The 13,287-nt window shown below is 56.3% G+C and overlaps 1 protein-coding gene across 2 annotated transcripts in view; it reads left to right on the forward strand.

The window, feature by feature from the left end:
- Positions 1-11,415, forward strand: part of SYT2 (synaptotagmin 2) — a 109,038-nt gene extending 97,623 nt beyond the window's left edge. For both annotated transcript variants that reach the window (XM_045983521.1, XM_045983523.1), the window contains exons 5-9: positions 204-371; positions 729-896; positions 2,218-2,335; positions 3,298-3,431; positions 5,154-11,415. In XM_045983521.1, the coding sequence (XP_045839477.1) occupies positions 204-371; positions 729-896; positions 2,218-2,335; positions 3,298-3,431; positions 5,154-5,360 (795 nt within the window). In that variant the 3' untranslated portion in view covers positions 5,361-11,415. The remainder of the gene's footprint in view (positions 1-203; positions 372-728; positions 897-2,217; positions 2,336-3,297; positions 3,432-5,153) is intronic.
- The last annotated feature ends 1,872 nt before the right edge of the window (positions 11,416-13,287 follow it).

The raw sequence follows: 13,287 nt of genomic DNA on the forward strand, positions 1-13,287 counted from the left end.
TTAACCTCTCAGCTCCGGCTTCCACCGATGTCATGCCAAGTTCTTGGGATGGAGATGGAGACCGGTCTTCCTCTCTAGCACCAGCCTGTTCCCACCTCCCCAGCTGCCCAGCACTGGAGAAGGGTTGGTGCGTGCTGGGTCCGGGGCCAGGTCTGGTGTTGGAGCAGTCCCGAGACTCAGGACCCCTCTTGTTCTCTCCACAGCTCACCGTCGGCGTTCTGCAGGCTGCCGAATTGCCCGCCCTGGACATGGGAGGCACCTCAGACCCTTATGTCAAAGTCTTCCTTCTTCCAGACAAGAAGAAGAAATATGAGACCAAAGTCCATCGGAAGACCCTGAACCCTGCCTTCAATGAAACTTTCACCTTCAAGGTGATGCGGCCGGGAAGGATAATGCCAGTTCCCTCCCTGATCCCAATTCCATTTCAGTTCTGCAAACCTTTCCTTGGTCCTTGGCTGCGGCTAAGGCCCTGGAATGAGCTCAGGCTGGAACAATGGCAGGTTGGACTGTGGGTGTACGGGTGAGGTCACTACTCAGGCTCCTGTAGGATGGTGACATCCCATCTTCCCACACACACTCTTCTCCCCTAGACCCCAAAGTCTCTACAAACTTGCCGGGAGTGCCGTGGGTTAGGGGGAGTAGCACTCAGACCCAGAGTCTGCCCACAGCAGCCCCTGGAGGTGCATGAGTTGCTCTGACCCCTGTCTGATCCTGCTTGTACCCTCCAGGTGCCATACCAGGAGCTAGGAGGCAAAACCCTGGTGATGGCCATCTACGACTTTGACCGCTTCTCCAAACACGACATCATCGGAGAGGTAAAGGTGCCTATGAACACCGTGGACCTTGGCCAGCCCATCGAGGAGTGGAGAGACCTGCAGGGCGGGGAGAAGGAGGAGGTGAGAGGAGGAGAGACCGGATGGAAGATGAATGTGGCTGCCCACCTGGGTTGCCACCTACTGACACGACAGGGAGAGGGCGGCCTTTAGAGTGGGTGGGCTGGGTTAGGATCCCAGCTCTGCAGCCAGAGCTGTGTGACCCTGGGTTCGTCACTTAATCTCTTTAGACCTGGCTTCTCTCCCGTAGTCTGTCTTTGCAGGTGAGAATTACCTATTTCTGTAATGCCCCCGGCACCCAGTAGACATCTGGCATCTAGTAGGTGCTCAAGTAAAGGAGAACACCATTGTTATTTTACTCCTAAGGTTCTGCTACCATTAGGGCCAGGGGGTTCCTGACTTTGTGCCTCAGTTTACCCACAGGGAAAGCCCACGTTTATTGCAAAAGTTTCTCAGCATGGGGGCTTGCCCTCCCAGCGACTGCTACGGCACTCAGTCACTTACCCAACATTTATTAAACACCTGTGTGCCATATACTGTGTGCCTAACACTCCATTTTAGCCACCGCTCCTTCCAAGCATCCGTCCTTTGTCTCGGCCAAGCCCCTGCTGTGTGCCCAGTGCAGTACTGGGTGGTAATGGCGGGGAGGTGAGAAGAGACACTTACGACACCTTTCCTTCCCGTGGGGCTCACACTGTGTGAAGGCAGGCCCAGCACACCTGAGCTGAGGGTGAAGAGGTCAGAATTGGCCCGAGTGGCCCCGTCTCTGAGCACCAGGCTCTGGCTTGGTGTTGGCAGAGCTCTTAGGACCCACTAGCACTCCCCCTGCCCCCAGTGCTAAATTGTTGTGGACTTTGTGGAACTCTCACTGGTCACAAGGAACCTCCCACTTATCTATGTGAAAGCATTCTGGGGACAGTCACCCAAGAAAAGGGATGCAGAGTGCTTGGAAGACCACAGATCCCTCTTGAGGCTGGAATGGTTGACCCAGAACAGCCTCAAGGACGGGAGGAATCAGGGAGGAAAACTTCTGAGACAGTTTCCCAGTGTCCTTGGAAACGAACCCTTTCCAGTGTACCACACCCACTCCTTCCCACCTCCCCTAGGCCTGGGGAAGGGGCCGGGGCCACACCCCGTACCCCGAGTCTGTGATCACCCGCAGCCTGTGCTCTGCTCCTCTCACTCTGGAGGCCATGGCTCCCGCAGCGCCACTCTCAGGGGCTTCGTTGAACTGCAGCAGGAGGCGGGAGACCTCAAACATCACAGATGTGGGGATGGGGCTGGGGACCAAGAGAGCTGGGGTCTCGGCAAGAGGGGGGTGAACTGTGCTAGAAGTGGCGGGATGGCTGAGATGACCCTGAGTCCCGCTCTTCCCCCCGGACAGCCAGAGAAGCTGGGCGACATCTGCACGTCCTTGCGCTATGTGCCCACGGCCGGGAAGCTCACTGTCTGCATCCTGGAGGCCAAGAACCTGAAGAAGATGGATGTGGGCGGCCTTTCAGGTACATGCAGGGCTTCTGGCTGCCATTGGGTGGCAGCAGCGAGCTGGTCATGGCCCAGAGCCCTCTGATCCAGCACTGGTTCGAGGAACTCTTTCCTGTCCCCGGACCCAGAGGCTATGTCTGAGCAGTTGTGGGTCCTGGGGCTGGACCGTGGAACAGGAGACGCCTGGCTTTCCCTCCTTTCTCCAAGGGTGCCCTGCCCCCACTCTGAGCTGCCAGGCAGTATGGGCTGTGGAGGAAATGATTGGAGCCTTATCTCCCAGATGAGTTAATGACTTCTCCCAGGGAGGTGTAGGAAGTGGACGGGTTGCAGGCCAGAGCTTACTTCTCTGTCCTGTCACCAACCATCTGGGACACTTCTCCAGGGGAGGCCTTGCCGGCTCTACCTTGGAAGGGGACTGCGGGGTGGGGAGCACTCGGAGTGGGGCTGGCCCATGGCATGGGGTCTGCTGGGACAGGGGAGCATGCTGTCTCTGTCGTGCCTTGCCGGGAATCAGGCTTGGCGGCTGGTCCGCCACTCTGTCACCGACCAGCCGTGAGACCGGGGACACGTCATTTCCCTTCTGTGGGGCTCAGTTTCTCATCTGCAAGGCCAGAGGGTTGGATTGAATCAGGGATGGCAGATGTGTGTGGTGCCTGTGGCACGCCTCTGTCCCCTGCCCAGGACAGAGAGCAGCACATGACCGCTTTACTCCTTCCGGATGAAGCCTTACTTAGTCTCAGGAACGGCCCGCATGCAATGCTCCAGGCGGCCACAACCTGTCAGCCCGCGCTGGTCCTCCCAAGGCAGCCTTCTTGCCGTCCCTGAACTAGACACTCACTCTGCTTCTTTGGGACTCAGCCACCTGTGCCTCCGGGCTTGCTGGGCGCCTGGCCTGGGGACGCTCTGGGCGGGGAGGGCACTTGGTGGGAGGGTGGGGGGCTGAGGAGGCCTCTCCGGGGCTGTGGTTCTCCCTGCGCAGATCCCTACGTGAAGATCCACCTGATGCAGAACGGCAAGAGGCTCAAGAAGAAGAAGACGACGGTGAAGAAGAAGACGCTGAACCCCTACTTCAACGAGTCCTTCAGCTTTGAGATCCCCTTCGAGCAGATTCAGGTGCTCGCGTTTCCGGGCGCGGGGGCCCAGGCCGGTGGGGGCGGCAGGTGTGCCCTCGAGGGGCATGAGGGAGCTCACCTGCAGACCTGGAGCCGCCTTGATCGGCGGGGAGGGCTCTGGCTCTCACGGTGCCGTCCTGGGGTCTCCTTCTCAGGCCCCCTTCCAGAGTTTTTCTGAGATGAACACGAACTACTCAAAACAATTCTAGCAGTCATTCCTTTAGAACCGGGGGGCACCCGAGTGTGCAATGGGCCAGTGAGGTTGAGTTGCTGAGGAGGTGGGCGGCAGCCTCCTCCTGGCCCGGCTACTTCCCGCCTTCGTCATCCTTCCCCCACTTCTGCTGCTCCCTAGATCTGCTCCCAGCTCCCCCCACTGCCCCGTTCCTCTCCCCTCTTTCCCTCCATCCTTCCCTTCTCTGCTCTCTCCTTCCTTCCTCCTACCAGCAAGCTCGGTAGGTGAGAGACCTGGGCATCATCTCAGACCCTCTGCCCTTTTTCTTTCCTTCCTCATTTATCCAACGTACTTCGCTGAGCATTCCCTAAGTGCCAGGAACTCATGAGATGCCGGAGAAACACAGGTGTAGAAGACACAGTCCTCACTGTTGAGGACCTCACAGTCGGGGGGGGACCGCAGGAACAGGCCACCGAAACACAGGGAGATGGGGCTTCAGTGTGTGTGACCGCAGAGCACGGTGACCAACTCAGAGCAAGTTTGGTCCTAAAGGATGAGCCTGAGATGGGGGAGGGGTGGAGGGGCTGCGGGGGTGTGGGTGGCCAGGCCAGAGGAAGGTACTGATTGTCCCCTCAGTCAGTCCGACGGACCCACCAAGTCCTCTTGATTCTCTCCCCTCAACACCTCTCCATTCTGGCCTCTGCTTCCATTCCCACTGCCCCACCTTGGTTCAGGCATTCACGACCCCACCCCCCCAACCCTGCCACGACTCCCCAGCCAGGCCCAGGCCCCCTCCAGTGAGTCTCCCACCTCAGCGTCAGGGTTCTTTTCTTGAAGTGTCCATGCCACTCCTCTCGGAAGTCTCCAGTTGCTCCCCGCCAGTTGCCTGAAGAATAAAATGCCCATTCCTTGGCTGGGCGCAGCCCCCCACCACTGACCCCATTTCTGCCTTGTTGTTTCTCACACTCTGCCTCAGTGGCTCTGAACTTTGCCTGTTTCCCAGACACCAAGTGCTCACTTGTCTTTCTGTGCCTTGACCCAGGCTACTCTACCTTCCTGGCATCCTCTTCTCTCTCTGCCTAGAGAAGCCCTCAGCCCTCACCTCCCAGTTTCTGTGTCACCGCCTCTGTGAAGCCTTTCCTGACTGACCGGAGGAGGACGGTCACCTTCTCGAGTTCCCATAGTACCTTCTGCTTACCTCTCTAGCTTAAACTTTATCACTTTGAGTTGTATGTTTCTGAGTACGTGTCTGCTGCTTTCGTTAGAGGTGATGTTGCCTTTTCCGTTTTCCTCACTCCCCTCCACCCCCAGGCCCTCAACAGTGGCCAGAGCATGGCACATGCTCAGTAAGTAGCTATTGGTAGAAACAAAGGCTGTTTCCAGAAGGTGCAGCCCCTGCCTGTGTGTAAGTCCAGCCTTTTTGGAGCCAGAAAGGGAAGCAAGGTGCTCTCCTTGCCGAGCATTTGGAGTAGAGGAGGGAAGAGGAGAAGTTCGGTCACACGATCGCTCGTTTTCACCTGCCAACTCCTTCCCTCCTTTGTTTCCCCACAGAAAGTCCAGGTGGTGGTCACCGTGCTGGACTATGACAAGCTGGGCAAGAACGAAGCCATTGGCAAGATCTTCGTGGGCAGCAACGCCACGGGCACAGAGCTACGGCACTGGTCCGACATGCTGGCCAACCCCCGGAGGCCCATCGCCCAGTGGCACTCGCTCAAGCCTGAGGAGGAGGTGGACGCGCTTCTGGGGAAGAACAAGTAGGCAGCAGCGGCCGGGAGCCCGCGCCGTGACAGACACTGACAAGATCCAGAGCTATCAATACCTCAGTTATGCGACCTTAGAGGTTTTCTTTCTCATTTGTTTGTGTTTGTGTCCTTGTTTTTCCTTCCTTCATCTCTTTTTAAAGACCAACTTCCCTCTGAAGGCTGTGTGAGGAGAGTCCCCTAACAGGTGAAAGAGAAGCCTGACTCTTCATCGTCCCAGGAGCTGTCCTTGCTGCATGCCCCGTCACGTTTCCCTCTCACTCCTTCAAAGCTTCTCTGAAGCCTCACCCTCAGTGAGGCCCTCTTCTGGCAGAAAGTCACAGCACTTCCTGTTTTTCGAGCGTTCTGGACCAACAAAACGGCAGCACATCCTGTTTCCTGACAGGAAAGGCAACACAGTGGCCTACGATATGTGTGTGTGTTTGTGTGCAAGTGTGCGTGTGCGTGTGTGTGTTTGAGCATCTCTCTGCATTCCTGGAATGAGCCATGGACAGTGAAGTTGTGTGGGAAGAGAAGGCTCTTCAGGGACTCTGAAATGAAGAGACGTCCACTGTCTAAGTGGGAGATCTGTCAGCTGGTGGAGAGGGCTCAGAATCCTGGCCAGAAGCCAGAAACTCCCATACTCCTTGTGGGTGGGTGTGGGAGGCAAGATGTGGAGACTGGATTTGTCCAGAACTAGGACCAAACCCCTGATGCCATCATAGACTTCCTCCTGTCAGGCATGGTTTCCCCACAAGTGTGGTTTCTGGGACATTCATGGACATGAACTATTACTAGATCGGTCAGGCTCTAACAAGGGACCATCACTCCTGGGATCTCACTGTTGTTGACAGTTAATATCAAACTATGAAGAAACAAGACCCATTACCTAGAAAGACCAAATGAAACTCCTGGATCTTCTTCAGTCCCCTCCAGTGGGAAACACAGATGCTTTCTCCCTTTCCAGAATATAAGCTATGCGGTTGATTTGCGTTGATTCCCCATCATGCCTTTGCTTCTGTTTTCTCTTTTAATCTAAGTGGAGCAATGCTATCTGAAGAGTGTTATCTGTACAGAGCCAGAGAACTCTTAAAAGGAAGGTTTAAGTATTCTTAGTTCCCCTGAGGTCCAGGTAAGAAGCGGGGGATGGTGGACAGATGGCAGAGTTTTCCCGGATGAGATGGGTGGGAGCGCTGAGAGTCCCCCCAGCTCCCACTGCTCTGCCTTCCATGCCAGACAGCTTATGGGTAGCTGGCGTGGCCCAGGGAGACCTGTGGGGAGGCCCCATCCTACCATTTCTTAGGGAAGCTTCTCTCTATGAAAGCCAAGAAGCAGGATACCCATTCCAAATGGGAGGTAGAGGACACCTATGGGGGTTCTACCCCACGCTCCATTGTGTCCCATTCCTTCTTCACCTTTTGTCCCCAACACTGATTAAAAAGCCATATATATGTTAGTCAAGTTTGCACTGAGCCTCTTTCCAAACATTCAGCCTGGGCAAGAGAGTTAGGCCCCACACAGCCTGAGGCCAGCGCCACTTCCTTCCGCCCCTTCCTCCCATCCTTGCCTCCCTTCCTTCAGCCTTCAGCCTCTCTCTCTTCCATCCACGAAGCCCTGAGGCCCTTGCCAACTCTTCGCCACAGAATACTCACAGCTTCCTCAGAACCTTGGGGATCTCTCTCTTCCCTGGCAAAAATGGCAGCACTTCCTGTCATCCCCTTCTGGGCCACCTCAGCTTCCTCTAGGTACCTGAGACAGATGGACAGTGTTAGAGAAAATCAGGCTTTGAGGATCCACATGACAAAGGTGCAGAGTGTCTTTCGTTACAAGAAAGATGGGGTTTTTGTTTCTGCTGTGCCAACTTTTTTGTTTAGAGTTGGGGACGAGGGAACACCTCCACCAGAAACAGACTGGGAAGCAGGGCTCAGCCTTGTTCATCTCTCAGAGACCCTCTCCTTCTTGCTAGTGGCCCTTGGTACATGGGAGATTGTATTTTACTGGACCCTGTGTGAGTGTGGGTGTGTACTCAATGATGAGAAGGTAGGACTCCTACAAGGACTGTGAACTTTGGTCCTTGGGACCAGAGTTGTGGTCATAGTAGAGAGTTGTAGGAAAATAGGGTGCCTTCAGAATCTGGCTGACCGCAGCGTAGGATGTCCTGGTATGGACATCCGAAGTCACTGGACTCTTCTCCCATCCCCAGAGCTGTGGGATTTTGGTGCTTTCTCAGGTCTCTCTCCCCGCCCTATCCCACAATCCTTGTTCATAGGACCTCCCTGTCGATCTCGTCTTCCTTACCTCCATTCTTTTGCCCTTTCCTGATGTACTTTCTACCACCTGAGATTCTTCTGTGCCCATGAACCTCATTTAGCCCTTTCAGAGCCCGAGAATTGCCACTCTCCTGATGGGGAGGAGAAGAAATGGTGGGTACCTCTGGTGGTTTGGATGATGTGCCAGAAGACAGGGGCTGGATTTTGTTACTCCGGGCCCCCCTCTAGCGAGCAGCCTTGAGGGGTGGGGACATGTTGCTGAGAGACTGGGTGTTGGCACCAGTGTGACCCAGGGGGAGACCTGAGTGTGGGCAACAATTCCTCCCTCCCACCTGTCTAGGTTCTGGCCGGTCGTTGGATGGACACTTGGCCAAGATGAGCCATCCTAGCGAAGGCCTCTATCCAGGTCCATGAACTAGGCTGGTAAACATACTTACGCTTGTAAGTTTTCCACACCTGAGAGATGATGTTACCCGAAGCCCAGAGCATTGTTCTGAACCTTCACTGCCATGCAGGTTTATTTCTGGGGATGTTAGGATGCTGGGATGCAGGCCCTAAGTAGGACAGAGTTAGGGTCTGGCTAGTGAGGGGTTCTAGAGGTCTCTGCAGCTGTGCGTTTTCACGCCCAAAGTCTGTTGCAGACAGGAAAATAGCATAGGAGTGATTTTCTTCCAAAGGAACTGAGACCATAAAGACCCAAACCCAATCCCACCCAGAAATGGGGTGAGGCCAGAAAGCTTGGTCCTCTCCTTTCTCCTTGAATAGTCATTCCAGAAGGGAAGCTAACTCTGCCAGAGCCGTGGGCAGATTTTTGGACTTTGGAAAGCGGAAGCTGAGGTCTGGGGGAAGCAGGGTAGAGGACGCTCAGGCGGCCCCAGACAGGGAGTGAGCAGGTGCTTGGCATGAATGAGAAGTGCCTTTGCAGGGATCCCTCAGCTGGAGGATGGGCCAGCCGGGATTAGAGCAGAGCCTCAGATCCTGATTTTTTTTTTTTCTTCCCAGGAAACCATACTTAGCTAGGTTTCTGCAGAATCAGTTTGGGCTGATGTTGCTGGCCCAGGGCTCCAGTGAGATAGGAGAGAGAGGTTGCAGCAGTGTCCTGTGGGTAAAACCAGCTCCCCGAAAATGCTGCCGCCTTGCAGTGGGGTGGTGGTGGGTGAGCAGAGAGGTTGAGAAACCTCCCCCGGGGCTGGGAGTGAGAGATTCTGTGTATGCTAATGTATGCTAATTCTTGGTCTCACCCAGCTATATACTGAGAGAGGCTGTCCTCTGTCCCTCCACGCCAAGGTAGGAAGAGACTGAGCCGGGACCTGCCCTCCCACCCTCCACTCTGTCCTTACCATCCACCCCCTTCCCCGCTGAGGCTGGTTGGGGGGTCGTTTCTCAGAGCCCTGGCTGGTGGCAGGCAGGGAAGAGTCCCAAGGCCTAACCTTGGTGGCCCAGAGCCCCACGACATGGTTGTCAGATTTGGCAAATAAAAATACAAGATACCCAGTTCGATTTGCATTTGGGATAAACAATGCATAATTTTAAAGCCTGAGTATGTCTTGGGCAAATATCGGAACATACGATACAAAGAGTGATTTGTTGTTTATCTGAGATTCAAATTTAACTGGCCGTCCTGTTTCATCTGACACCCCATTCTATGACCACTTCCCCCCCTCTCCCCTCAGTCCCAGGGGGCCAGAGACCACTGGTCACCGAGGATCTTACCGAACCTGCTTTTCGAGCTGCAATATTGAGAAGGGGACACTGTGACTTGAAGACACACGAATATACTTTATTTTTTAAGTGACAACAAAACAAGAACCTTCTGAAGCCATTTGAGCCTCATGACCCCCTCCATGTGCATTTAGTTAGATAGAAAAGAAGATAGTGACCTATACACATACGTCTTGTTTACTCAACATGCATGTCTCTGACTTTCTGTAAATAGCCGCATGGCCATCTGCTGAGAGTGCCCCCGACCCCTGACCCCTGACCTCGATCCCACTTTACACACCTCGTTGAGGCTGCCCCTTCGATTTTATGTCATGTCCAGTCTTTGTCCCCGAGCCCCACCCTGTCTCACCCCATCGGGAATCCCCCAGTGGGAGCCGCGGGCTGGGGGCGCCGGTTTCCAGCACCAGCCCCAGCCCTGCCTTCGGGGACGTGGGAGGAACCCCTGGTGTCCCGAAGGCCTGTCCCCACCGCCTGCTGCACATCCGTCTCAGAGTTGACCCTCAGTGTACCGAGCGCTGTGTCCAGCCTGGTGTCTGCTGTCCCAGTAGCTTCCGTGTCCCGTGTGTGTGCGCGCGGTGTGCCCCTTCCTCCCACTGTATGAATTAACCGAAAAGCCATAAAGGGGGCCTTTATAAAGACTGCCCTTGGTTCCTCCCAGGAGCCCCCCGTGTCCCTCTGACTGGCTCCCCACAGAACACTTGTGAAGGGCTCATCTGTTGTCACCCCTCCCGCTCTCTCAGCCCCGTGTCATGAGGACGGATGGCGTCCAGGGGTTCTGGCCGAGTCCCAGGAGGCGTCCCGGCTGGCCCTGCCTGAGCGGGCTCCTTCACCTGGATTTGACAGTCCAGCTCCATCTCCATCCCGCGCGTGGATGGGGCAGTGGCGAGGACGCCATAGTGTTGGGTACATTGTCAAAGGGCACTGAGGAGGCCACCAGGATTTTCAGGAGCAGCTAGGCAGCGGCTCAGGTTCCCATCACCATCCGGGCTCAACAGAACCAGGCCTGCTTCTGTAACCGTGGGCTCAGGGGCTGTGGGTGGCAATGGGGGAGGGCCTCTGGGGGAACACTGGAGAACGCCACGGGTGGCCTCCTCCCACCATGCTCCCTCCTGCAGGCTGACAGCGCCCAAGAGCGGGTGGCCTGTGGCCTGCAGACCCTGCCGTCAGCCCTCCAGGGCAGCCCCAGCCAGGAGCATCCTGTGGTAGAGAATTGGGGTGGGGGTTCTGGGGGCTCTGCAGGTCCCACGTCACTGTGTTGTACCGGGACGGGCACGTAGCTCCCAGCCTGCAGGTCCTGGCCCCAAGGGCACCGACGAAGGCAGACGACTCATGTGGATGATGCCAGGAGGCCTGTGGCATGGCAACCAGTAAGCATGAGGGAGGAGAGAGACAAAACCTGAGGAGAACAAGGCCGACGGCGGTGAGGTGGGCTCTGCCCTTCACAAACCATGGCTCGTGAGCACACAGAAGTCCCAGGGATCTTGGTGCTGGGGACCGTCTCCGGGTGGGCTGGGATCCCGAGCTTGGAGGAGGGAAGACAGCTCAGCCTCCCGCGAGTGCTCTGGGACCCTCCCTTCCCCCCGCACCCCCCCCACCCCGCTCTCTCCACCCCTGGCAGATAGCAACGCCGGCAAGAGCTGAGTGGGTCCGGCCTGGTGGAATGGCGGAGCCGGTGCATGGGGTCGGGGGTCTCTCCACCAAGCCCTCCTCAGCCATCAGGACTCAGGGAGGACCCTCTTCAAAGAAGCTTGACTGTTCTGCCCTGACTCCTCCCCCTCTAAGGACTTGATTTGCTGCTTCTGAAATCCCAGGGATCTGAAAACTTCAAAACCGGCGGGGCAGACCCTAGCCTGCCTCAGGTCACCGCTGGAATGCATCGGCCCTGCCAGGAACCCTGCCTTTGTCTTCATAAGAAGGACACATGTGTAGCCCTCGCCCCGACCCCTCGCCCCCCACCTCCTCTGCTTGGCAATGCTCTCCACACCCCCCTTATGTGGACTCTGTTGTTCTTGTCTGATCTCTTGTCAAATGTTATTTTGTAATGAGCTGCGTCTCCTTATTAAAGAAATGAGCTGAAAGAAACCCGGGGGTGGGGGGGTGTCTCTCCTGTTTGCTGGGCTGCGGGGAGGGGCCTGGCAGGAGCTGCCTCCTGAGGGTCTGCATGGCGGGTGCGGGTGGGGAGCCGGTTTGGAGAATCTGGCCTCGAGGCCAGCCTCTTCCTTCAGGGAAGCAGTGCAAGGGGCCTGAGGCCCATTCTCTTCTTGGGGATGCAGTCTGTGATGGGCGGTGGGGCGCACACATCCCCATGACAGGGTCAGGGCAGTGGTGCTGGGGGATGGGGCCTGGGAGGCTGGGGGATCCTCCATTCCTTTCCCTTGGGGCCGGCTTGGGGGAGCAGACCTTCCGGGCGCTAAGACCCGGAACCTGGGCCTGGGAAATGGAAGTTTGAAAAGTGAGAATGTCTATGAAGTCCTCGATTGCCCCATTGTAAAGAACTTCAAATGTCTTTGACTTCTGAGGCAAAGATGTTAGGGGACAAGGAAGAAGCTTCAGAATTTTAGGAAAAGAGAAAGTAGGGCAGCAACCGCCCCTATTGAGAGGGAAAAGAGGGCGAAATGAAATAAAACAAAGGCATTTATGTGGGGTCTTAGAATTGCAATTCTGGGGACCCAGCTTCAGGCAGCAAAGCAGTTGTGTCCCTTCAAGGGTAAAAGCCTGAGATTTTTATCAGCAGACTGTGGAAGTATTAAGAAATGCACACAAGTTGTTTTCTAAAAATTTTGATTGGAAGATACAGTCACATTGTACAGTTGGTTTTCCGAGTACGGTCGGTGCTAGGAAAACCTTTTGCGGAGTGTCCAACTGTTTTCAAGAATGTGGAGGCAGCAGGCCCGTGTTCAGGCCTGTGCCTCTGCCTAGTTAAGTAGTTCAGTCCGTGCTCTTGAAAGCTCGATGAAGCATCAGTCCCAGAATGGAGTCTCTTACGTTCCGAGGTTTCACGCAGGTCCACAACCCTGGCCAGGGGTGAGGCCCCTTCCTCAGTTCCCTCCTGTGGACCTGTCTCCTCGCCTGGAGGATGGGCCAGATCTCTGCCATTTCGAGAGCTTCACCCAGGCTGAGATTCCAGCTGTCTCTACGGGCAGCCGGGTGGGAGCGGGGCCGCTGGGCCCAAACTTGTGCTTGCCTGTCGGGTGCGGACACAGGAGGCGGATCTGGGCTTGCTGCTTTAGCTCCTGAGCAGGGCGGCCTCGGGGCTGGGGACTTGCCGGTGGTGGGTCTCCTGGCTGAGCGCGCGAGCTCTCCGCCGCCGTGGGCTCTTCTCCTTTGCAGAGGGCTGGCCAGGGGATACTGGGACTGGGAACAAACACCTCACCAGCTCAAGCGGGGGAGAACAGACAGGACATTTTCGGGTTTAGAAGGCCCCCACATCACACATGCTGCTTTGCCTCTGTTTCGGGCCCCGGGACAGGTCTGAACTCTTCAACCATGACATCATGTTTGTTCTGTTGCTGCTTGGGCTACGAGCAGCTGGGTGACAGCAAGGGAAAAGAATCTTTCCTCCCGGTGCTTGCGCCAAGTCAGTGACCAGGGATTTCCGCTTGGCAGCAAACACCGGGCTGAGCCAAGCCGGAGGGAGGGTTTGCTGGATGGAGAAAGCAGACCCCAACCTTGGCTGAGCGAGGTCAGACCTGGCCACCCACCTGCACCCCCGGCCGGCGGGCCTGAGCAGCCGCCCCCCTGTACACAACTGCTTGGCTGGGAGTTCGGATTTAACCTCCAGTAACCCCGCAGCTTGGTAGCTGGAAGCTGCTGCGTGGTGTTGGCTCTCCTGTGTCACACAGTGGCCTAGCGAAGACCACTATGGCTACAGCAGAGGGCTGAGGGGGAACGCCGGGCGACCTCCAGGAGCCCAAGAAAGCTGCCGCCTCTCCAGCCCTCTTCTGCCTGGGTGCC

This window comes from Meles meles, chromosome 17 (genome assembly GCF_922984935.1).
Source record: "Meles meles chromosome 17, mMelMel3.1 paternal haplotype, whole genome shotgun sequence".
NCBI lineage: Eukaryota > Metazoa > Chordata > Mammalia > Carnivora > Mustelidae > Meles > Meles meles.